The following is a 27718-nucleotide window of genomic DNA, read 5'->3' as shown; positions in this document are numbered from 1 at the left end:
TGTGGGCATGACTGCATGGAGTGATGTTATCTTCCCGCCGAAGTGGTACCTATTGATCTACTCCCATTTGCATGGTTTTGAACTGCTCGGTTGGCAGACGCTGGGCCTAACAGCGGGAGCTCAACCCACTCCCCAGTTTCAAACTGCTGATCTTTCGGTAGGCAAGTTCAGCAGCTCAGTGGTTTAAGCCACTGTGCCATTGGCGGCTCCTAAGTTGCCTTAAGTCCCATTCTGGGAAAGTGGTTTATAACTCAAGTGTTGGATATTTGGGCAACATTTTCCCCATTATGCCTACCAGAGTTACAGAATAATTGCTTACAAAGTTCACCCTCAGATTTAAGATGATGATTGGAAGCCATGACTCTGCAAATGTTAATTTAAAAGCATGCACACCAAAAACTCCACTATAAGATGACAGTCCAAACAGAACTCCATTTGATTCTATCTACAGGGCCTATTATTGGAAGACAAGAAAAAGCATTCTGCTTCCTCTGGTACATCAAACAGATAAATGTTAAGATCGCAAGGCCAGTTAAGCTGGATATAATCAACAGATAAAAGATAAATGTAATAATTAAATTCAGCTACTGTGCTGTTTTAATTAAGAAGCTTTACTTACAGATGGAAGAAGCAAATGCCATGGCTTCAAAGAAGCCTGGTATATTTATCAAAGGAAAGTCTGAGTTCCATGTGAGGATTCTACTCATCATTTTAACAAATATGAGCTAAGACAGGGATCTTTTGTCCCACAAGCTCTTCTCCCTTGTCACTACCAATAATATATTTCTCAAGGTCTGATTCAGTGGAAACTGACAAAGAATCAAAGGGGGACACCTGGTTTCTGCATTTTGAAGACTGCAAGGACCTTGTCGCAATTGCTTTTTGAGAGCTTGCACATTGCAGAAACTGGCTTTCACGTCTTATCTCTGCGACAATAGCTGCTGTTAAAAACTCTAATGGGTACATTTTCCAAAGAGCCTTAAGTGCACAAATATTCTATCCATTAACCCCCATTCCACCTGTCATACATTACTTCGAGCATTTCTTCCCACAGATGTGCATTTTGAACAAAACGACCAGCCTAAACGGTGATCTAAAAATCAAGAAGAGACTAACCATTTTATTTGTACAGTTCTCTTGTGCTTTTTAGGATTATATGCCCCACTCTTCCCCCCACCTCCCAGCAGAAGTGACAAATCTTACCGTGTAATTGTGCATGAGAACGGCACCTGTACCATCTTCCAAATAATGTGTTTCTGTGAAATTTCCAGCAAAAAGGCCACTGGGGAAAGAATTGAAAGGATATCTTAAGGCATAATTTCAAAGCCATGTTATTAGAATTCAGTTTACTTTTTACAAAATGAAAGAGCAGAACAGAAGGATTAAAAGTGTCTGTGAGCACTTGTAAGCAACAGAATTAACTATTGTTTCAAGACTGCTAGAGAAATATCCAAGCAAAAATGGATGAGTAGCTGGTATGTATTTCAAAAGGCAGCTTTTAAAAAAGAAATGCAACATTTGCTTGTTTGTTCATGTAATGATGTTTAACTCACACTGTATTTTATTGATACCCCCATCAAACATTCCAGTTAAATCAGATTTGACTACTTTATGCTTCTATGACTAGTAGGCAAACATTTGAGATGCTGATATAGCATACAAAATTAAGAAAAATACTGATGACCAGGGAAATGTTTACAGAGTATGATTCCCACTGTACCTAAAATTCACAGATATCCTGGTTAAAGATGTCCAGTGAACTTGTAACCACATGCCCCAGCAAAGGTTGACATGATATCATGGATGAGGTAGAACTCAGAGAAATCACTTCTTATACTACACTTCCACAAACCCCCAAATTCCTGACTGTATAGAGATTGCCTGTAGACAAGTTCATGGCATTGTTTCCCTTCCATATCATTGGGAGCACAGAACAGTAAGCTCCCTCCCCCCCCCCCCCCCAAGCACAAAAACTCCATGGCACAAAAGCAAGAGGGACCTGATATTAGGTCCTCCTCTGCTTTTTGTAAGCAGCCTCTTTCCCTTGTTAAGAGTGTGCATGTGGTGCCGTGTAGGCCCAGAAAGCGCATGAGGCTACCTGCAGCAAAGAAACAGAACTTGCCTCCTTGCCTTGGAAAGTGTGTGTGTGTGTGTGTGTGTGGCATGCTGTCCCAGAAAGCATGCCTGCCTGCAGTCGAGTGCCTCCTCTAGAGTAAGAAACAGAACTTGCCTCCTTGTCTTGGAAAGAGTACGTGTCTGGCATGAAGGCCCAGGAGAGAAAACGTGTGCACCTGCCTGTTACCAAACACCTCTCCTCTAGAGCAGAGAAACAGGTAAGAAACCTCCTTAAAGCACCTTCCTGCCTGTAGCTTAGTGCCTTGCCTCTAGAGTAGAAACAGCTTAAATGCCTAAAATCATGGGAAGGGGAGACTGGGAAGCTCTCCTCCCCTTAATGAGCCAATAGAAAACAGATCTTTCGGCACCCCAGAGCAAAAACAGATATTTGCCCTACAGATTTCAGGAGGGTCCCAAAAACAGATTGGGGCCCCCACCAAAAGCCAGGACACAAAACAGATAAGGGTTTACCCGGATTACACAAGCCTAATTGTGTGCTCAGTTTTATTGCAGTTTGAAGAGGTAGACAACATGCTTGGAGAGATATAACAAACCAATTATATTTTTGATCCCTCTCCTGACCTGCTTTCTGTACGTTAATCCAAAGGGAGCTGGATGGTTCAGTGGGGAAAGATCACTGGTTCTTGAAGATGTAAAACAGTGCAGTCCATTTTTATGCAGGTGTGGGATTGAGTCCACTTTACCTATCAGTGTTGAAGGGACCTCAGAACTCCTTTTCTAATAATGAGTGATTCATATTGAAGATAAGGCCCAAAATTTCATTTTTTAACTTTTGGGTTTTACCTTCAATATTAGTTATTACTGATGATTATCAATGATCACTCCAAAATAAATACATGCTGAAGAACAGTGGATACATCTTTGAATTTTTATAATACCCAGGAAAGGATACTGCCCCATAATAATAATTTTTAAAATCCTGCTTTAAGATCTTGGCACTAGAGTGATTGACAATGGCAACTATCACTACTACTACTTCTATTATTGATACTAAAACCTGGAGAAACATTTCTCCTTGGAGTCCCCCTGCTACTCTATCCATCAGAAATAACCCCAGGGTGCTGTGTTATTAAATATACCAATTAAAGTTAGTCCCTATGCTCCAGATGTTTGCTACACTTTTCAGCTGCCAGCAAACTTTCCTTAAGGTAGAAATTAGTCTTTTCCACTATTTAGAATTTGTATTTATAGAGAAATCATTGTGCCCCTTAGTCAAACTGGTAGCAAAAAGAACACAGGGACTCTGAGGAGGAATAATTGACTAGCAAATATGTGGGAAGGAAAGAAAGATAGGTTGAAAGAATAGGATTCTGTTCAAGATTCATATTCATGTTAGTGAATATATTCAGGATTGGAGGATACCTAGCAACTCCAAACCCCATTATCATTAACTTTTCCAAGGCATCCTAATGACACACAGTCTGATAATAATCATTTGCAATTTCTACAGTGCAACCTACAGTGATTGGAAAGTGAGTACTTCAGAGTTTATGGAAACCGATACCATTTCAGTATGTGGGATTTAAATAAAAGCATTTCTGTAGAACCTTACTTTTTAACATAAAAAGAATGACTTTCATTCTATTCCATTTATTTCTTCCAAGAAAGGAGTAAGAAAGGAGTAAGAAGACTAGGTAGAGGAGGGAACTTGTATAGGCTATTGTATTCCTATAATGACTGTGTAAATTTGATATACATGAGAAAGCTTTCTATTTTTTCGTTGGGGGAGAAGGACAGCAAACTACCTGAAAAAGAAGATAAGTATGAAGATGAACAAACAAATACATTCAAGGACACCGGGATTCCCATTCCCAAACACATCATGTTCACAATATAGAGAATGAAAGTTGGGAAGTGTTCCTACATAAATCATAAACAGAACACACTGGGGAGAACTTAGGGTTACTGTAGTCCAGAGGTTCTTAAAGTGTGCTCCACGCAGCTCTTGTGGCTTCGCAAAGCATACTGATGTGCTCCGTGCTTCCCTCCTCCTTCTTCCTCCTCCACTCCTTCCAAGCTTTCCCTACTCTTTCCTGCTCCTACCCTCCCCCATTTCCTTGTCAACAAAAGCCATTTCCCCTCCTCCCTTGTTGCCAAGACCCCTTTCCATGCCTCCTTTGCCAATAAAAGCCATTTCCCCATCTCCCTTGCCATCAAAAGCCTTTCCCTTGCCTCTCTTGCTGGCAAAAGGATTCTTTCTCGCTTCCCTCCCATATCCCTAAAGCCTTTTTCCTTGCCTCCCTTGCTGTCAAAAGCCCTTTCCCCTCATCTTCTTTGCCACCCAGATACTTTACCCCTTGTATCCCTTGCTTCCGAAACCCTATTTCCCTTCCACCACTCAGGGGTGCTTTGACTGTGTTTTTTCCTGCATGGCGGAAGGGGGGTTGAACTGGATTGCCCCTGGTATTTTTGCTATTGTTGATGTTGTTATTAGTATTATTATTACAAAGGCTGGATGGCCCTCTCTTAATTTTGCTTTGATTGCATGAAAGAAGGGGGATGGACTGGATCGCCCTGGGGTTGCTCCTATTTCTATTATAAAACCTGGATGGCCATCTGTTGGGGGTGCTTTGATTGTGCTTTTACTGCATAGCATAAGGAATTCGGACTGGAAGGTTCCTGAGGTTGCTCTATTATTATTATTATTATTATTATTATTATTATTATTATTAACAACAACAACAACAACAACCTGTCTGGGCTGCTTTGATTATGCTTTTCCTGCATGGAAGGAGGTTGGCTGGATGGCCTCTGGGATCTTCCAGTGAAATATTGTTAAGTCTATGTTGAGTAAAATTATTCTTCATTTTAAATATTGTATGGTTCTTTCTCTCTGTTTTTTTGCACTACAAATGAGATATGTGCAGTGTGTATAGGAATTTGTTCATCTTTTTTTTCCACTGGTTTACACAAACACTCTCCATCCATCTGCCACTGCCCCGTCCCATCTGTCAAATCTGAAAAAGCAACACTCTCAAAAAACTTGTCCATGTCTGGTATATAACATACATTATATATAATATACAAACATTTCTGGGGGCTCCACAAGAAAATTTTGCTTCAAAAAGGGCTCAGCGGCTGAAAAAAGTTTGAGAACCCCTGCTGTAGACAGATGTACAATTGGAAGACATAGCTGTGCTAGTCTGGAACAGCCTTTCTCAAACTCCTCCAAATGTTTTGGACTCCTAGCCATCTTAGCAGCTTTTAGGAATTGTGAGAGCTGATGTCCAAAACATCTCGAGGAGCATGGTTTGAGAAACCCTGGTCTGGAAGATCAGTTTGCAAAGGAATCTTGTATTACCTTAGAGACCAAGACCCCATCTACACTGACCATTAATGCATTTTTAAACCACAGTGGCTAGGCAATAAATTTCCATGAAAGTGCACAAAAGAAAGGCCTTAATGTGTATCAATGCTTTTTGGTTTGATTAATCACTATCAAGGCTGCATGCTGGTTCCAGAATTTCATCTGCACAGTAAAACCCCTCAGTGCTGGTTTGGAACTAAGGCTTCTTCTTCACTGCCCTATATCCCAGGATCTAATCCTAGATTATCTACTTATCCCAAATTATCTGGAAGTATAACTCATATAATCCAGTTCAAAGCAGATAATCTGGGATCTGGTCCCAGGATATAGAGCAGTGTAGTAGGGGCCTTGGTGGTTATGGTAGATGTGCCATAGGACAACCAAGTTAGTAACGTAAGTTTTTATGGAGTCAGTAGTGTCAAACCACATTAATTCTACACTGAAGAATTAATGTAGCATGGAGTCCTGGGCTTTGGAATTGTGGAGTGGGGGGAACCAGCACTCTTGGCACATGAATCCAAAGACTTCTCGGTTTGATTTTTGGTTTTATTGGCATTTTAATATTATCTGGCAAATCAATGTATTGGCTGATGTGTTTGATGTTTTAAGATGATTTTACTGTTTTACTCTTTTATTGTATTCTTTGATGTATATGTTGTAAACATCATTGATGCCTATGTGAGGCCGTTCTGAGTCCCCTTGTGGGGAGAAGGGCGGGATAGAAATGTACGAAATAAATAAATAAATAAATAATATTTTGTAAAGCTACAACTCCCATGATTCCATAACATTGAGCCATGGCAGCTAACTGCATTAATTTTCGGTTAATTGTTTTTGGTTTAGTGTATAGGCTTATATTGAGATTGTTTTGTCTATTGTCTTTGATTTGATTTGTTGTGTGTCTGTTTTTGACATTGAATGTTTGCCATTTTGCTACCTGTTGGAGACCACCCCGAATCCCCTGTGGGAGATAGAGTGGATTACAAATAAAGTATTATTATTCTACGTCCTCAGATGCAGACAGATGTGGTACCATGCCCCATGGAGACCCTCACTGTTTACCCCTAGTTAATCTCTTTTTAGTTTGAGGGATTAGCTTTTTTATGTACAGTTTCTGGGGAGTCAGTCTAGACAACCTCTTTGCATTTGAAGCCTCTGTTGCCCTGCCCCTTTAATAATCCCCTTGGGGCAGAGCCTCAAGCAAGGCACTTCTGGTTCTTGGAAGAGCCAGCCTTTTCATGACTGGAGGATGAAGAGAGAGGTGGGCTGGAGGGTCTACAAATAGCACATCCAAGTCAGAGCTGTATGAGCTGCATTCAAGTCCAGTTGGAACTGTTTGTATCAAGTTCATTGGAATCTGTATTCAAGTCCATTGAGAGTTAAATACTGAGATGATCTTAGAAACAGCTGAACACCCTACAAGAAAGAGACAATAAGAAGAAATAAAGATTCTCTCAAGAGCTCCAATTTGGCCAGAACAGTGACTGTCTCTCAAAGACTCTACCTCTCCTCATAAAGACTTTGTAGTGAGACTCAAAAGGAGAGAAAGTCTAAAATTCTAGTCAGTTAATAAATTCTTGTTTGATTCGACTGTATAGTCTCCCATCTGTTCCTTGTGCAGCCAGTTCACCTTCTAAGTAGTTAAGATAGCATGGGGGCAGAACATGCGGCATGAGACCAGTTCCTTTATTACCAGAGTATCAGAAGATCAGCAGGTTCCCCTACCAGTTCTCACCAAAGATGTTCAATCAGGGTTTATGCTTCACAAAAATAATAAACTCTTTTGTTTACTGATTCACGTTCTTTGAAAACAGAGTCAACAAGCACAAACTAATTTTCCGAGGAGGAAGATGGCTGTTCCTTTTCCTGGGCTGCGTGACTGCAATCAAATGTTGCCAGGGAACTCTTTGCTCCCATGGCTATTGATTGAGAGCACATCTGATGCCTTTAAGCTAGGGTTGTACAGCCAGAAGCAGCCCAGTAGAGGTACACTCGTGTCAATTTCCACCTCACCAGAAAATACACAGGATTTTGGCAAGTGTATTCTACAGATTTGATAGTTGAATCCAGCTCAGTCTGGCTGTACTGCTTAAAAAAACATAAAACTCCAGGCATATTTCCAGGGCTGCAGTATCTAGTCTAACTAGACATCATTATGGCCAGAATTCTGCTGATAGCCCCACTAAAATAGACCCATTTAATCAATTACCGAATGATGAATCAACATTTAGGTCAATTCCAGCAACTCAACAGGTCTACCACAATTGAGATCAAAATGAGAATTTCAGACTGTTCTTTGATATCTGCCACAGTTATGGTCAATTTACCTTTGGTAACTGCATCAGTCTTTCATTTTAATCTTAAATTGTAGGGATAAGATGGACTTTGAAAAGGGAATGATAAAATAAAGATGCAATGATAAAAGCATTCTTTGATATATGTATTTTTTTATTTTTGGCCAAGTTGTTTACCAGAGCACAACTTATTCTCTTTCCCTTTAACCATTCATTTTCCCATTTAGTCTTGTTCTATGGGTTGCTAATATTGCTGTGACAACTAAATGAAAAGGCTGGGTACTCTACAACATATGCCTCTATGCTAGCCCTTTTTTAAATTGTATTTTTGTTAGAAGCAGCTGTTATCTCCTCCTATGAAAATGTCTAATACTTTAAAAGCTGCCTAATGGAATAAACATTTAGTGTTGATAACAGGAGATTACAAGCCATGTCTGAGCACTTTTTTGAAAGGTTATCAACAAAAAGTGTAACAAGCACACAAGTTCAGAATGAAGGCAAGGTGTATGTATGTGAAGGACACACAACAGCACTCGCGATTAACTAATCAGATACAACATTTGACACTTCTTTCCATTAGACAATTTGTTCCCATTTGGAAAGAGATGTCATTTAGTGAACTGATGTACAGATTTTCTACAACCCAGCCATCTCAATTATAGCAAATAAAAACAGAGAAGTAAACCAGCTTTGATGGCAATCTTCTTAATGTAATTGAATCAATGTAATTGAGGAAGCAATTGACAGCAACATCATTCCTTCACACCTCAGAATCCATAATATGATTTATCACCAAGTTTGGGGGAAAGGGCACATCTTCCCAAATGCCTTCCCCTTACCATCTGATTATGCATGTGTTTCAAAAGGAAAGTGATAACTCAAGATAATGCAACATGGCCTTTTCAGCAATAGTACCCATACTGTTGAGTAGTTTATCTGACTATAATTGCTAATATCCAGCCTACCTAGCTTTGTGACTCTCAGGATGTGCTGTAGCTTCAGGGCCAAACTATATATATGATGTTTGCCATCTCTAGGAATTTTCCCCCTTTGAACAAAAGATTCTGTGTGCATGCGTGTGTTCATATGCTGTATATGATCTGGGCTAGGACAAGGGCACATTTTATTATTTATTTATTTATGTCATTTTTATCCTGCCCATTTCAGGCCAAAGGCGACTCAGGCTGGCGTACAGACCGACAACAATTAGATACCACACACACACACACACACACAGACACACACATCAGTTATAGCAATTATATCATATCATAAATACATATAAAAACCATAAAAGCTATAAAAACTATAAAACTCTATTAAAAAATCCAATGTCATCCAGTCCAATTTACATTGTCTTAGCCATTCCATGTTCATATTACAATTTTGTGTTTATCTGGTCACGCTGAAGCTCCAAATGCTTGCTCAAAGAGCCAGGTTTTCACTCTTTTGTAAAAGGTCAGGAGGGAGGGGGCCAATTTAATATCCCTGGGAAGGAAGTTCCACACCCAAGGGGCCACCACTGAGAAGGCCCTGTCTCTCGTCCCCATCAGACGCACCTGTGAAGCAGGTGGGATCGAGAGCAGGGCCTCCCCAGATGATCTTAAATTCCTAGAAGGTTCATTTATATTGGCCACTTAATGTGAAGGGCCAAAATATGCACAGAGCTCATCCAGGTTAAAACAGGGCAAGACCACCTTAGGGCCCTCCTACACATGCAGTAAAACTCAGAAGTAAATGAGATAAAAGGGGGTAGGGTGGCTAAATGACATTTGGGCAAAGTGTGAGCAGAATTGAAAAGCACGTGTTTAAAAAGTGCAATTAAAACCCGCTTCTACCCCCCAAAATGTGCACCTTTGCATGACTGTATATTCCTGCAGTCATGCAAAACACGTGACTTCCTTCCGAGCCCCCTGTGTGGAATGCTCCAGCACACATGCATATTTTAAGAGCCCGAAACAGCTGATCAGCACTGTAAACAAATGGAGTCACAGACACACAGGTGATTCAGTCTAAGCACAGTTGGAAAGCAATAATAATTGCATGCAACCATTCCTTTCTTCTAATGTTTATAATATTAAACAGAGCTTGAATTTATAATTGGATGAAAGAAGAGAATGAGAAATCTGCTTGTGTGTACATTGGAGTCTCTGCATGAGTGCATATGAGGTCCAGCGCAACGCAGACATACACAATTATATACATACACCGGATGTTCCCCATTCCCCTTCCATCTTGTGTACTTGTAAAATCCACTTCAAAGGAAGGCATGAGGACAGCAGGGGACCATTTACCGGGACTGACTGGTCTGTGTATACGTGCTGTCAGCTCCCAGGATTTTTTGTCCCACTTTTTAAATTTGCTGTCTGAAAGTACTCTTAACCGACATTAACCAAAGTTGCAAAGTGTTCTGAATTCTGGGTTGTTGTAGGTTTTTCAGGCTGTATGGCCATGTTCTAGAAGTATTCTTTCCTGACGTTTTGCCTGCATCTATGACAACCTCAGAGGTTGTGAGGATGCTTGCCATAGATGCAGGTGAAATGTCAGGAGAGAATGCTTCTACAACATGGCCATATAGCCCAAAAGACCTACAACAACCCAGTGATTCCAGCCATGAAAGCTTTCGACAATACATTGTTCTGAATTCTGTCCCAGAATTTGGAGCAACCCATGACTTTGGGCTTATGTAAACAGCTGGGTCAGTTCAGAGATATAACCAGCTACAGTGATCCCATGTTCTCCTAGCTGAAGCAGCCAGGGACATGGGATGGCACTTACTAGTCATTTCAATTCTCCCTTTCATGGTTGTTTCTGGCTACTACATGGCTCCTGCCAGTTGTTCATCATTGGTACAATGAGGCAATCAGGGAAGAGAAGATGGGTAGAAGAGGGGTGATTCCTTCTCTCCTCTTCCTCATTGCTCTGGTGTTCTGGCTGATGTTAGTCCAGGCAACAAATACTGGTAGGAGACATATTGCAGCTGGAGGCCATGATCACAAGGAGATTAGGAGGGAATGGTAAGGGTGGCCACCATTTAGTAGTGCCAAAATGGGTGAGGATCCCTTCCTACCTTCACAGCAACTGGGAAATGCGTGGCTCTCTAAACCATCTTGGGGTCAATCTAACCTTTGCCACATCAGATCACACCAAGTATAATTGATCAGTATAGATCTGGCCCAAATTATGCCGCAAGCTAGAGGAGCATGCCCTTAAGAAGAACAGCAGCTTCTTACCCAAGGTAGTCGTAGCTTTTGTGTGTCTTTTTTCTTCTTCTTAACACTGACTTTTTCTTAACTCAGTGCAGCAGTTATGGAGGGGAAAAAACCTGCACATGTTGGGTTGGATGCAGGTTTTGTTACACTTAAATTGAAGGAAAATCAATGTTGATTGAGTTATCACCAGTTTCTCAGTGATTTTAATGGAAGTTAAATGCTGTTAACTTCATCTCTTTGAGTCCATTGTCAGCGCAACATGACATTTGATCTTTTACTCAGGATTTGAGCAAGTCAATGAAAGATTGCAGTTCTTGACAAGCCTAATTCAGGTACAACAGTAATTTGCACCAATATTTGAAAGAAATGTATGATCAAAAATAATTTTAAAAAACAGGTAATGTTAAAGTAAATAATGTTTTTATCTCTAATTTTTAAACAGTATAGCAATGCCAATGTAAATAGGAACAGTGGTCCAATAACAAGAGGCAGCCAGAACAAAATGGCCAAAGGTCCCACAGCAATAGATGGGAAGTCAAAAGAAGATGTTATCTTGAAAAAAGGCTACTTTGTGTTCTCTTAAGGTAGCAACAAAGCAGCTTGCTGTTCTAAAAATAAAAAGCATTTTGTCTCCTGCAAACGTTGCATTACAGACCATTACGCCAGCATAAAGCACGAAATAGACTTCCCCTAGGCTTGCACTTTTAAACTTGCCGTACCTCTTCTGTGCAATTGGCAGAACTGAATGCTTCACAGATGCCATAGTTCAAACTATTAGCCCAATAGGTCTCATTTTAAAGAGTAATAGGATTTTAAGGAAGATTCTCACAGAAATGATTTTTCTGATTTGCCTTGTATATGTGCAAAGTCCTGCACCACTTGCACACTTTTGTAGATTGGAAACTGTACACAACAATTTATTTTAGAATATATTTGATAAAGGCCTTGTGGTTATATTTTAGCTCTAGTTTGCTTCTAGTATGACAAAAATGGTTTATTTCCTATAAGGTGGTTTTTTTTTTGAAGAATTTTTTTTAATGTTGATTAATAATATTAGTTCTATACACTGAATGGTAGATCTGATTGGGTTCTGTTCAAATAAGCACCGTGATCCATTTTTCTTCTCATCCTTCAAACAAACACTGTGAATCTATGTCTACAACTTCCCATTTTCTGGACCATTTGATGATTTCTTCTCTTACATGCCATCTCCACGAAGTCAACTGTTGTTAATACTGGCTGCTAACACAAAGTATTTTCCACAAGCGAGGTGGGTTTGTTAATTTCCTAGCTCTAATGTGTGGTCCTCTAGTTGTTAGCCTGCAATACCATTCTATTGACTAGAGAGTGGCTAGAGCTGATGGGAGATACATTCCAACACTGTCTGAATAGCAACATCTTCTCCAGCCTTGACTTTGAATTATTTTCTTAGGTCGCACTCCTGTATGGAAGTTATGAATGCATTACATAGTCACAGTTCCTATGTATTCTCTAAATTAGACAGGGACTGTGGCACAGCTGGCTGGGAGTCAGCTGCATTAATATCACTACAGACTGAAAGGGCATGAGTTTGAAGCCAGCCCAGGTCGGAGTGAGCATCCGACCAATTTGTGTAGCTTGCTGTCGACCTTTGCAGCCCGAAAGACAGTTGCATCTGTCAAGTAGGAAATTTAGGTCCGCTTATGCGGGGAAGCAAATTTAACAAATTTGCGAGGCCATACAAATCTCCAGCAAGCGTGCAAAGAATGAGGAAGTACTTCATCAGTGTCACAAATAGTCGGTGAAAGGACAGCTCCCCTGGTGACCAGAATACCCTCAATAAAAGCTGGAATGTTAAACTGCCTCTGTGTCTGTCTATATTGTTGTGTGTCTATGGCATTGAATATTTGCCATGTATATGTACATTGTAATTCGCCCTGAGTCCCTTGCAGGGTGAGAAGGGCGGAATATAAATACTATAAATAAATAAATAAATTATTGTCGTCCTCACTTATGAGGAAACAACCATTATAACTATGGTGTTTACACATAAGTAAAAACTATAAGGAGTTGTAGCCTTAGTATTTAGCTAAACTACCAATAAAATAAACTCGGTTTTGAAAAAGGTGATGTGTACCTTTTGAGCTTGCTATAGATCAGAGGAGGAAAATATATATATTACTTTTAAAGCAATGTTAATATAATGTCTGCCCGTTGATACCACAGCACGGTAAGATGCTATAACATCTCCATCTTATGATTGCCAGACAAAATAAGAGGCAGGACTCCTGTAGGTTTAATGCTTGCAAAAGGGGAAAATTCAGTAGATATTGCTTCCATGGCTTGTTAAAATTCCATCTGCTATACAAGGTTTTTTTGTGTGTCAGGAGCGACTTGAGAAACTGCAAGTCACTTCTGGTGTGAGAGAATTGGCCATCTGCAAGGACGTTGCCCAGGGGATGCCTGGATGTTTTGATGTTTTACCATCCTTGTGGGAGGCTTCTCTCATGTCGCCACATAGGGAGCTGGAGCTGACAGAGGGAGCTCATCCGCGCTCTCCCCAGATTAAAATCTATCTGTCTTCAGACTTGCCGGCACAAGGGTTTAACTCACTGCACCACCGGGGGCTCCTATATACAAGAATTAAAGATACAGGAGCCCTATCCTTATTTCACTTGGCAACCTTGGTAATAGAGACGTCTATATTTTATTAGTTGATAGTGATCTTGATAATTTTATGGAATTAAAGCAAACAAGCAAATGCTGTTATACACAACAGTTACCTCACTAAAAACATCTGTGAATATTTAGCAGTAAATCCTTCCAGGTTTTGTTTTCCATTACAATATGAAGAATTGTGGAAGCACGGCAATGGGGTTCCCATGCAGCTGCATCAAATGTCACCGGATTCATACTGTTACTGAACATTTTCAAAACATGTTGTATTCTTTCCTCCTGTTTAATTATCCAACGTGACTAAAAATGCCCTTGGACACTTCCCTACTCAATGTCCCCACTTTAAAATATCCTGTCTTTTAACACTCCAGTGGATTTCCAAGGGGGGAAAAATTACAATATTGCAATGAAAAAGCAATTGATATATATAGTGGAACCTCTACTTACGAGCATCCCTACTAATTAGCTTTTTGACTTCTGAGCCATTGCTTGGCCCAGGTTTCCTTTAACTTACAAGCACCTTTTTAACATATGAGCAGCCAGAGGGTGTGCTCACATGAGAGTACAGGGCTTCAAGGGAGAAGCCTCTCTACTTCATGCCTATGTGCCATGTGCTTGTCTCCGCTTTGCTGCCTGCTATCCTGTTGTCCACTTTGGAAGACTGCTGTCCACTTTGCTCTTGTCTGCTTTAGGTTAATTCATTTTGTGTGGTTTTACTACTGATATGTTTGGCTTCATGAAGAGGGAGAGGAAGAGAGAGCAAGAGAGGGAGGGAGGCTGGAATAAAGTAGAGTACAGTATGAAGAAAATGATGCTTCTGCCTCTTCATTTTATGCTTTGTTTTACCTTGCTGTTTTGCCTTGCTGTTACACTGCCTCAAATATGCTTCCTTGGATGAAACCAAGCATTGCCAATCTCTGAACATTTTTCCCTTACCAATTTCCATAATAGATAATCTAATGTTTTATGTGCCATTATTCTTATACGTACAATATTTGTTATTTATAAAGTAAATTTTCTTATTGAAAAACATGTAACAAAAATGGGGAGGAGGTTTGAGGGAAAGCGGAAGAGATTAATAGCATTTCAATGGGAAAACTGCTTTGAGATAAGTGCCTTTTGAGTTAAGAGCTCAGTCACGGGACAAATTAAACTCTTAAGTCAAGGTATCACTGTGTATACTTAAATATCATTTGAAGGAAGAAGGAGATTTAAAAAAGAAAATGTTTCAAAGCAGTCAAGAAAGCACACTCTCAAGCTTTTTATGATTTTATACTGTTAATGCTTGAAGCAACTGCTTTTCACAATTCAAAGAGAAAATAGCCAAAGAATATTTTATGTTTTAGAAATCAAGCTCATATAATTATGCCAAAGAGTCATAGGAAATCTCAGCCACATGGAACAATGAGTAAGATATAAGGGAAGGATAAATTGTGACAGAGGGCCGGGTTTACACACAATCTACCTTATCCATATGAGATACTAGAGGCCTTCCACACAGTTATATAACCCAGAATATCAAGGCAGAAAATTTCACAATATCTATTTTGAACTGGATTATCTGAGTCCACACTGCCATATATTCCAGTTCAAAGCAGAAATGTGGGGTATTATTCACCTGCGAGGAAGGGGCCTTATTCGCCCAAAATAGATCCACACCATCCGATGCATACCGGATGTTCCTGGGAGAGGCATTATGGAAGCAATTTGTTCAATCCAGAGGATATATGCAGCAAAGATATTTGATCAAGATTTCATCATGCTTCCAACAGCATCATTGCAATCAATGGGATTTAAATGAGTCATGATTAAAAATTTTCCTTGGATTTAAGTGAATTTACTTTAGCCATGATTAAGACTGAATCCAGTTCATTATAACTGGGTCTGATGAATCATCACACATCAATTACACAATACGACATTAAACTAACAGCGCCATGTGAAAATGTAGAAAGCACATTTGTAAATAAACTGGCTTCACACAATGAAAAATATGAATTGCTTTGTTACAGCACAATCCTACACAAGCTCAAAAGCAAGTCCTGTGTATACTTGCTATAGGAGTGGACAGCATAAGATATCTTTAGTTGTTAAATGCTAGAAAAAAGATATTGCATAAAACTTTCTAGTTACAGCAAAACTCTAAACTACTTGGATATAGAACAAATGCTAAGACTAACAAAAGAAAGAAAGAGGCACAGCTTCCAATTATATTTTCTGTAGTTACACTGTAAATCTTAAAATCCCACTTCTCACTTCTTAATCTAGAAATTATACTTCATCAATTCATTTCACTCATAGTTAACAAAATCCACAGTAATCAAATCACCATCATCCTCCTCAAATGTCAATCATTAAAACGTTTCTAATGATTATTCTTTAATTAAAACAGACAACTTCTTTATTTCTGCTCAATCAGTTTTAATAACAACTCTTCTTTAGTAGTCACTGTTCCATTTTCTGAGTACTCTTCCAGCTACTGTCATATTCTTCCATGCCTCCTTTCTAGTTGATTATCCATCAGCCACAAAAAGTAAAGTTCAGTTTTAATTGAATATTCATTTTTACATTTTTCTGTGAATTTGAACTCAATAGTTTTTTGTCTTTAAAAAGACATGTATTTGTTAAAAATCATACACATTCCAGTCCTGTGTAGATTTTGTACACAAAATTATGTTGATTCTTAGAATTTTTTCAACCCCATTTCAAAAGACTAGTGATATGTTGATTTATTGGCCAGATAATCTGGGAACAGATCCTGCCACCAATTCACAACTAAAGTGCCTTAGTGTCAATCTCATATGGACCCATTTCAGCCTACTCAAGGCCACAAGCCTTGAAAATCTAGAGAAGGCCCTCTCTCTCATCCCTACCAACCATGCTTGAGATGGTGGTGGGACCGAGAGATGGGCCTCCCCTGCCGAGTTCAAAGTCTATGCCAGTTCATAGAAAGAGATATGGTCTTGAAGACAGGTTGGACCTGGATCTGATCCCAGGATCTGTTCCCAGATTATCTGGCAGTGTAGACTCATATAATCTAATTCATATCTGGGATCAGATCCTGGGATATAGGGCTGTGTAGATCTAGCCTAAGAAGACAAAGGCCATATATTCTGATATGCAGGAGATGCCTAGATTTTAGTTGTTGGAATCCATAAATCACAAGTAGTCAACATGGGTCCTCCAGATGTTGTTGAATGAGAACTCTTAGTGGTTTTAGCCAGCACAGCCAATGGTATGCTATAATGGGAGTTGCCATTCAGCATCATCAACAACATCTAGCCAAGATGTAGTGAGTACTTCTCTTTTCATTAGCTATGCCTTTAAATGACTAGATGGATATCAATACATTAGAAGCAATCACCAAAACTCTAAGAATAATATAAATAATACAGTGGGCCCTTGACATCTGACGGGTTTGATTCCAGGACCACACATGAACACCAATGGCTTTGTTCCAGGACTACTTTTGAGCATCCGTGGACACCAATAGTTCCTCGTATATGTATTAGCAAAATGTAGATTTCCTTTGTGCAATTTTTAAAAGATATTTTAAACTCATGGATGGACACAGAATCCATGGATACAAAGGGCTGACTGTACTGGAAAGCATTAGAAAAAAGAGGACATCCCTGAAAAACTGAAGGAAGTTGACTTTAGAAGACCAGGAGGAATTATGACGTACAATTTTGTCTCCTGGTATATTAGAGCACAGTTTAAAGATCAGAGTAGCAACTAGGATGTGCCAGTCAGTAGCATCAACAAGACAAACTGCTGACTATAACCCCCCACCATCTTATTAATTTTTTATTTCTCAGTCCCACTTGAACAACTACCAACTGTCATGTACTATTACAATTGAATTAGCTTTTGCTCTAAGCCCTATGTGAGCTCCAAAGATTGGCACATCTGAAAGGAAAGAACTTTCTGCAAAAAAGCGAAAAATACAACTTGTTCAGAGATCTGGGGTACACTCTGTAGCTTACAATCTTATACTATATATATCCATGTAATACATAAATATCCAGAAATGGTACTTTTCTACTCCTTGTTTCTTGTTATAATGTAAAGAATTATGGAAGGATGGCAACAGGTTTTTCATGCATCTGCACTGAAAAATGTCCATTTACATACCATTACTGCATGTTATATTCATTTCTATTCACTTATCTAAAGGCATTCAAAATGCTTTCAGAATCTTTCCTACTTGAGATGTCCACTTTATATTAATATAACTATTAAGAATTATATTCTTATTGAGATCACAGACTCTGGTAGAGTTCTTGCCACCAGAATTAAACATCTCATTTTCGCCATATTTCTAACAGCACATTATTCCATGAAAACTGCTGCTTAAGGATATTTTATCATGCCTCTTTGATCCCCTTGTAATGTCGGAGTAGAAATTGCATTATGAGTGGGACTAAAAGGATATCACAGTATGCCAGTAAATTATCAGCCTTCGGTAATGAATGTAAAAGAGTTTTGCACATACATTATATCAGGATAAGTAATACCATTAATTTTCAACAAATTAGAAACTGATGTGCTGCTAGAGGATATCACACAATCAAACAGGGCTATTAGGTCACTTTCTTGTTTGGACATTATTTTATTGAGTTAGCTTAATTAAGGCTGGATCTACACTGCCATAAAATCCAGGTTATCAGAGCAAATTATCCACATTATCTGCTTTGAACTGGATTATGTGAGTCTACACTGCCCTATAATCCAGTTCAAAGCAGATAATCTGGATTTTATGTAGCAGTGTAGATGGGGTCTAATAAAAGTTTAAGAATAGAGACGGATAACATTTGACCCATCACATTCCAGTCTCTTATCACTGGTCACCTTGAATAGGGCTCATGGGATTGGTTGAACAAAACACTTGGAAGATCAAAAAAAAAGTTTCACAATAACAAAACAGCAGTATAAAGAAATGGGAGAAAAGGAGATGGAAAGCTAATTCATTTTCCAGAGAACTATAATAAATCAGCAAGTTTAGATATGTTCTAATGTTGGACTATGGCCAGTATCAGTTATCAGCATTATTAAAACCTGTAAATATGATGTGAGCCTTCACTGATGTGTAGAAGAGTAAAATGAGACAATCTAAAAAACGCCAACAGTATGTTGTTAATTAATATTTATCATTTTGAATCTCTGACTCCTGTGCTTGTGATCATTGGAATATGTGTACGTAATAACAGAGATATAAGGTATACATTTAATGCAGCTTGACACCACTTTAACTGCCATGGCCCAATGCAGGCCCGTAGCCAGGATTTCGTTTTGGGGGGGGGGGGGGGGGCTGAGCCAAACAGTCAAAGTTAGATAGAGATAGTGAAAGGAATTTACTAATGAGCAAACTGGAGGAGGCAATCTTTGATCACAAAGGGCAAATTTATCAGGATCGGCACCTGGATTTAGGGTGGAGGTGCTCAGCAAGATTAAGAGAAAAAAAGGGTCAGGGAGAGTTTTCCCAAGGGAAACAGAATGCTATTGCTATGGCTTTCTGAATAAATATAGGGCCTGTGAATTTATACTCTTCAGTGAGTCTGATGCTTAGTTTTCATGCCTGCTCCATGCCTTCTTGTTCATGCTGAGATTCATGTACAATCTTGGTTCATGTCAATGTTCATGCTGAGATTTTTGTAAGTTTTCTATCCTGATTTCAAGCTCCTGCATTTGGATTGTTTGGTTCAAGTTTGCTCCTGTTTCTTCAACAGACTTTGGTCTTTGCAACCGTTTGGACTGAAAGACTATTTTCCCATGGACTTGGTCATTTGGACTTTGGGACTATTCTGCTTCCTCACTTGGATTTTGCTTGGATATCATTACATTGCTTTATGGATTGTTTTATGGACATTTCCTTATTTCCTATTTGAATGCTTTTTATCTTTTTGACTATTGCTATATTCATCTTCAATAAACTGCTTTGCTTATTAAACAACATTGGTGTGTCTGCTGGTTCAAAGGTGCTATTAGGTCAACAGAATCAACCATACCTGAAAGGATGCACAAAACCTCCCACTGGTCTGTCATATACAGCATGGCTGCAGAACTTGTTTTCTGAATAATGCATTCCCAGGACTCAATATTTGATGGCTATGAGTCAAAAAGAGTTCACCAGAAAATAATTAAATCATCCTGAAAGCCTGAGAAGGTAGAAAGCCCATTTGCTGAGCAAAAATAACATGCTAACACATCCATTTACAAACAATGTTTCTTTTGACCTTACCACACAAATGGCTCCTCCTTCTTAATAACTATGTGTGGCACTGCTCAGATGAGATACTTCCACTAAGTAATGGGAAAGATGAAAATCTGTCAAGACTAGGCTTTATATGTTTCATGTGGCTAAAATTTATGCTTTATTTAAATAAAATTATACTATCAAACACAAATCAGAATGTCTGTAATTTTCATTTCCTTTGAAGAGCTGGAGCACATACAGCCATCCATTGATAAAATCCAGGGAAAATTTGTGATAATGTAGAAAGGTGCCTATCAGAGGTGCCTAATAGGCACTTTTCAAATGTGCCTTTAGCAATATAATGATAGAATATGTATTATTTGACCAATTTTCTTCCAGAATTTCTATTAATAAGGAGAACACAACAGCTACTATCCTAAGAGATTTCTGAAAGCTCATACCCAACCTGAGTGTTGGGGCTCAGCAACAAGATGTTGGGGAGTCTTCAGAGGACAAGGGGGATGATGGTTTTCTCACTGAGTCTGTGTGTGATCAGGCTGAATCACAGGCTGAATTATAGGCCTTAGATCAGAGAGAAGTGCTGACAGCTGTAGATGAGATATGGGATGCTTGGGATTCCATTTCTCTTGGGAATGGGAATGGGCCTTCAGCACATGGGGTGTTTTCCCGTGGTATCAGATCAGGCCTTTGCATGGAGGGAGTGAAGGGTAGATTATTTAGGAGGCCAGAAAGACACAGTGAGAAGTCCTTGCAACCATATGAGAAATCCTTGAAACCCAGGTATCAAAGGTATGACCTCATGGCTTCTTGACTGGGCTTGAGGTTAAATTAAGTTATATTTTCTTGGTGTCTCCAAGCATGTTGCCAAATAATCAAATTCCTATTTCAGCTCTCATGCTCATGAGTCTAGTCTCCTGTGTTTACTTATGTTCCTGTAAGAGTTTTGCCTCGGAAAAGCTACTGTTTTCATGGTTATGGATTTATACCTATCATCTTGATTTCCTGGATTCCATGTACCTTGCCTTTGTGGACTACTGCTATTTTATAGCACCTCATCTACTGCTCTTTGGGAATTACCTTTTTTCCATTTGTACATGCTTTTCTAAATAAACTGCTGTGGTTTGATACTACTGGGGTCTGGTGTGGTGCTAAGTGAAAAAGGGTGACCTCAAGACTAAAGTGCAACACCAAGCCACAAAGGCGAAGCCTGTGGCAAGAGGAGGCTTCTGAAAGCCCACATGATATAGGCCAAATAGGACTTTGAGGGGGTTGGCTGATTTAAGCCTCCCCTCCCCTGCATATGACAAGGGGTGGAGGAAACTATAAATAGGCTCTGTCACTCACAACATACTTTATAACTAGTATGACCTACCCTTCCACCCTCAGGATAGTGGACTTTGGTCATTTCTAAAAAATTTTTTTCACTTTTTAAGCATATTTAGCAAACTGTGTGGTCCATAGAGAACTGAAAAAGAAATCTGACCCTGTAGGTCCTTTGAAGTTGCCCACCCCAATTTAATCACAAATGATTCTACACCTTTGGCTCTCACCATCTCTGAAATGCCACTAACAAATGTTGGGAGACCTTCTGCAGTGGCATTTTAATTTAGTGGATTGCTTCAGATTAGAATACTTTCACTATTAATCAATGCACAAGAAGAGATAGGGTAAGTATACTTCAGAACCCAGCCAGAAGGGGTATACCCAACCCTTCTTTGTAACCCAATCATATAACTATTCCACAGAAATCAGTGGGCTTAATGGTGCTTTCCATGTCAGTAGGTTATTAATCTACACACTAGATGTTGGCCCCAACTTTAAAGGACCTATACAAGGGGGCTGAACGTTATTTCCTCAAATAGACTTAGCATCACAGTAGAGAGATCTCTGAACTTTTGTTTGAAACACAAAACTGATTCCAACAGCCACCACAGATAGAAAGGAGGGAAAATCCAGTCATTTTCAGAAGTTTCACTGGGTGCATATACTTTTCTTTTCAGTCCAATGGAAAACTGAGCTTATAAAGTCATTCAGTCACTGATCTGGTTTTCAAAGTTATTCTGTGTCAACCATTTTAATTATTTCTATTAACCAGCTGCTAAAAGTGTTATGCATTCCAATCTAAAAATGCACTGTCAGAATTCTTGGTTCCATGTCTCCTTGAATAGACGGATCTGCATTGGTAATACTAATTATGTATTTCATCAGCATGATTGCAGATAATTAGAAGTATGCACTGCTTTGATGATTAGAGGTTTCTCTCCTAACAGAGGATAACACAACGCTCATTATACAAGGTTCCTAAAAGTCACGGTGACTGATATGCTGAAAATTACAGCTATAGTGTGTCGTAGATATACAGGGGAAGTTTATGCACATGTCTTTCTCTCTGTGGCCTGAATAATTTTGCACATTCTGACAAGAGCAGATGCACAGAATCAGTGGGGTCTGCTTGTATATTGATTCAACATTCAACAATATATTTAATGGATCTACACTAGCTGAGAATAACCAACCAGCTTGTAGACATGTGTGTGTGTTTAGCTCTAAGATAAGGAACTGTGTTTAATTGTTTTCAGTTTTCTCCTTTCTTTATCTTGTATGCAATAATAACACTCTTTCCAGTGTTGATAACATTCTTTCTATAGCTGCATGTGTCAAAACCCTACAACAATGACACATGCTCAGTGATGGGAGATATGATTGTGTCTCCAGCCATGACTCCTCCCCACTATTAGCTGCACATTTTGTCATTGTGATAGAGGGCACTACTGATATCAGGATATATGTGTATGGGAATTTTCTATATGAAAGTCTACATTTCGCTTTGCCATGGAGAAAAACTATGTGTATAAGGCCCATTTTTCCGAGGCTCAATGCAAAGATAACTGGAGATGGAGACAGAGTTTCAGTAGAGAGAAGGTATGCCTAGTAAGCATGATTCCACACTTCCCCAATGTGTTAGGTGTATGCACGAGAGTAGTTTTCAAACCATAGAAAAAATAAAGCATCCATGTCAGTTCCATATAAATAACAGAGTTCTGGTATAAATACTAGAACTTAGATCAAGGTGTCTGACTTGGAATCCAAAATGAAACCAGAGATAGCGCCAGAAGATGAAATTCCCAAGAGGGATGGTACTGAACAAGCGACTGAGATACAGTAGAGCAAAACTACAAATAGCACTGTAGCTAATGATGCAACTGGACTCAAGCCAAAAGGAAGTTCAGCTGTTGACATATCCGAAGTGAAAAGCAAGTCTGAAACTGCACCATACATATTACAGGAAGATTAATGGGAGAAACATGAATCAGGTAACATAGTAAAACAAGAAATGAAATATATAAATATTGAAATTCTTGGGGCGAGTCAAACTGGACAGGAATGGGACGTTTGAGTTGTATGACCAGCAGAGGAAAGCATTACATGAACAAAAAGAAATAAAAATAAAAAAAAATAGAAATAATACACTGAAGAACTATATGAAAGAGATGAAAGGATGACAGATGTAGTCTAGGACGAGCCATTTAAAGATAAGCCCACAATTTTAGAAAGTGAAGAGGAAGCTACACTCAGAGCACTTGGGGGAAATAAATAACCAGGAAGAGATGGTATAGCAACAGGTTTCCTCAAACTATAATGAGAGATTCTATTCAAGTTCTAACTAAAATCTGACCACAAACAACACAATTCCCCTCAGATTAGAAATGATCATATTGCAAAACATACATTTGAGAATACAGTGCACACATTGTTTTTCAGAAAAAAGTTTGTGCCTTATACATTATAGAAAAGCCAGACACCATAAAAACTATGGATTACTCTTGAAGAAAAGGATGGGTCACAACATTTGATAGTCAGGAGAACCATCAGGAGAAAATATAGAGAAACTGAATGGTCTCCAATTGCGAAGCAGTCGGGCAAAGCTATAGTTTATCACTCTATCTATTGAACTTGTATGCTGAACATATCATATCAAGTAGATGATGAAGATACTGAAATAGTTCAATAGTAAGCTTCACGTTTACACAGAGTTTGAAACACTACTCCTAGTCCCATACCTATTATGACTCTACATCTGTGCCTTTGTTATATTCAATGCCATCACACATAAACATTGTTAGATTTTGCTTGCAATTCTAAATCATTTTATCACTACATGTGATGAGCCAAGGGAGCCTGAACAAAGCTTTGTGTTCATCTGCTCTCTTCTCCCCTTTTATGCTTGGAAACAATGAAGGGAAAATGCTTGGCAATGATAAAGGAATCTCTACATTTAGTAGCAGTATATGTATACTATGACACGTCAGGCAGTTGGGTGGATGGGTTCGTACAGAGAAGTACACAGAAAATGAATGGTATTTCATAGCTATGGTTTATTTGAATAAAACACAATATATCATAGTGTTGAATTCCAGGAAAGCAGTATAATTTTCTCTAGAAAAAAACACAGTAGGCAAATTAACCAGCAGGTACAAAGCAGCTTAAACATATAGTGGATACATATGGAGTGTTCAAACAATAGCTAATTGATCCATTTGTAGCTGTGCGTGAAAATCAGCACAAGTCAAATAAAATTTCAAAGAAAATATTATATGGAAACCGGTGCTTAGTTGCCAAGGTGATTTTCATACAACAAAAGGGAAAAACATATTAAATTAATGTATTGCAGACACATGACATTTGTTACATGTAGTGTGTTCTTAAATTACTTGTTTCCCCCACAACAGAACATGCAAACTAAGACAGTATAGGGACAGGATTTTTTATAGAACTGTTTCTCTACACATAATTTTTGCCCATTAGCTTGCTGGCTTCATCCTCCATCCATTTTTTGGCATTAAAAGAAAGAATATATTTATCTCCTGTGTAGCAAAAAGAGCTTGTTTTCCATACCTCATAACAACAACAGCAAAAACAGGATAACTATGCATAAGTAAACATCAAAGCATTTTGGCTTTTAGTTGCACATGGAATGAATAGTGCTCCATTTGGTTGTGTCTGCAAAGAACTGAAGCTTTATATGACCAAATGGGAAGCATAGAAAGGAACTTGTCAATAGGCCATGGGATGTCGGATACTAATTTTGCAAGATCATATCATGAATGAAATCTAAAATAAAACCCTTTTTCCATTTGAAAACATGGTATCCTGATATTTTTGAGTAGATGTACACTTTTGCTGGAGTGAGTGTTTACATTCCAAGGTATGCTCTCACTATTAATATTATAGTGGAATTTCAAAACAAGTCTGGATATTTTGCATGACTGTAAAACTATCTTAATTTTTAATTCCACATCTATTTCCTCCCCCATGCAGTGCATGACATTTCTAATAGAATTTGTTCTCCAATTGCAAATTAAAAAGACTTAAGGCAGACTCTTATCATTTCCTACTATTGAATAAAAATATTTCCACACAGGGTATACCATGTTTCACACAGTGCTGAAGGTGACTGCAGGCAAGGTAACATTATATACTTGAATAATAAGCTTTAATAATTATGTCATTGGTTTAGTATCAGATTTCTCTGAATAGGATTGTTACTGAATATGACTATTTTTTTTTTTAAAAAAAGGAATGTTGATAAAATAGAATAGTCAAGTGATATGTTTCCATGGGAACTAATTGTTAGTAGATTGCTTCTCAATATAGGAACATTTTGGAACAATCTAAAAAGAAAAAAATATCAATCAAAACAGATGTTGGACATTAGGGAATTCTTCCCAAACCAGTTAAGGAAGGTGTGAGCAATGCTTATCCTAGTTCAAAATCTCTGTGTTTGTGTCTATGCAAGCATTCACATCCACAAAATTCAACAATGCAGACAAACTGTAGTTTTTGGAGATAGACACAGAGAAAACTGAATTAGGTATTTTAGAACATAGGTAGCAGACAAGCAATAAAATCAGCCTTCCACATTTTCTGGAGTTAAGGCAGTGTTTCTCAATATTCCTAATGCCATGACCCCTTAATACAGTTTTTCATGTTGTGGTGACCCCCCCCCCCTTCCCGCACACACACACACACAAACAACATAAAATGATTTTTGTTGCTACTTCATGACTGTGATTTTGCTACTGTTATGAATTTTAATGTAAATATCTGAATTTGAATTCTGGTGGGGTTTGGGGGGATTGGTTTTGTCATTTGGGAGTTGTAGTTGCTGGGATTTAAAGTTAACCTACAATCAAAGAGCATTCTGAACTCCACCAACCATGAAATTGAACCAAAATTGGCACACAGAACTCCTATGACCAAAGGAAAATGCTGGAAGGGTTTCGTGAGCACTGACCTTGAGTTGTGAAGTTGTAGTTCATTTACATCCAGAGAGCACTGTGGACTCAAACAATGATAGAATCATAGAATCAAAGAGTTGGAAGAGACCTCATGGGCCATCCAGTCCAACCCCCTGCCAAGAAGCAGCAATATTGCATTCAAATCACCCCTGACAGATGGCCATCCAGCCTCTGGACCAAACTAGGCACAAATACTCAATATGCTCAAATGTGAATGAACACTGGTGGAGTTTGGGGAAAATCTACCCTGACATTTGGGAGTTGTAGTTGCTGGAATGTATAGTTCACTTACAATCAAAGAGCATTTTCAACCCCACCAGTGATAGAATTGGGCCAAACTTCCCACACAGAACCCCCCATGAAAGTGGGGGAGGGGCATGAATAAAGAATTGTTATTTTTTTTACCTAGGAGAATATGCTATCCAAGTGCTAACCCTAACTCAGTAACAGGTCTAACATTTGGGGTATCAAAATGTCAGTTGGCCAGTGTAATCAAGGCAAAACCAAAAAATCCAAACCTGATGTTGCAAAATGAAGTCCTTCCACATGTCTTATTTTTAAATACTAGGTTTACTTGCTCATCGATGGGGCTGGGATCCTGTTGGAGACTTATACCAGCATTCATACCTATGTTGGCCAAAGTTATTTTTTGACTGAGGCATAGCAGCCGTGAGGCGATAGCAGCAAACAACATCTCCATTAAGCAACAGAGGTGCTCTGTCAGCTGTCAAGCAATTTGGGAGCTGACAGGGCAGCTTCCTCTGCTGGCTGGAATCACTCTCCCTGCCTTTCCCTCTGTTGTTTAAGCACCAGTGGCTCTTGCTTGACTGCCATCATGCCTCCTCTTCTGCCAATATAATTACATGGGCAAACAGAATCTTGGGCAGTGACTGCAAATATTTGTTTACATGACACATAAGCCTAAAATCCTATAGTTTGTATTTCTGAAAAGTTGCACTTTATTGATGCTAAAAAGCCATGTGCAATAGAGGTTCACAGTATTTTGTAAATAATTTATATAGCTCCATCAAATGTAGGACCTAAATATCCTAGAGGCATCTGAACAAGCAAAATTGGTCCTGTTTGTATTTGGATGGGAGGTTGCCAATGAAAACTAGGTGTTGCAGGTTATACTTCATGAGAAATAAGTGGTAAATTACCTCTTGAGTATTCTTTGCTTAATATATATATGACAATCATGGGGTTGGTATAAGCTGATGGTAAAGTAACAAAAAATAGTTGATCTTGCCACAGGCATAGGGAAAAAACAAAATACAAAATCGTACAATGCAACGGATTAACAAATCACCTAGATAAAATGCAAAAAATATACTACTAAGCAAACTGACCAATAAATGTAATAAAAACACACAAGACTATAAAACAAACTGTTTTTTAAAAAAGCTTTGGAAGAAAAAAGGAATATATATCTTTATTTATATTCCCCCCTTCTTCTAAAATTGGAACTAAAGGCAGGATTCAAGAAATGTGTTGTCTACTATTTCTACTAAACTCTAAAGGCATCAGACCCCATCTGAACTTGGAAGCTAAGCAGGGTTAGACTTGGATAGGAGATTGTCAGTGAATACCAGATGCTG

At 38.8% G+C, this 27718-nt stretch overlaps 1 protein-coding gene across 1 annotated transcript in view; it reads right to left on the bottom strand.

The window, feature by feature from the left end:
- The window catches only part of ADAM12 (ADAM metallopeptidase domain 12), a 288191-nt gene that overhangs the window by 137899 nt on the left and 122574 nt on the right, over positions 1-27718 (bottom strand). Inside the window, exon 4 of the mRNA XM_060768619.2 lies at positions 1204-1282. Within this exon, the coding sequence (XP_060624602.2) occupies positions 1204-1282 (79 nt within the window). The remainder of the gene's footprint in view (positions 1-1203; positions 1283-27718) is intronic.

Source organism: Anolis sagrei, chromosome 3 (genome assembly GCF_037176765.1).
Source record: "Anolis sagrei isolate rAnoSag1 chromosome 3, rAnoSag1.mat, whole genome shotgun sequence".
NCBI classification, from domain to species: Eukaryota; Metazoa; Chordata; class Lepidosauria; order Squamata; family Dactyloidae; genus Anolis; species Anolis sagrei.
Note: the sequence above shows the minus strand (reverse complement) of the source record. Positions and strands in the feature narration are given on the sequence as shown.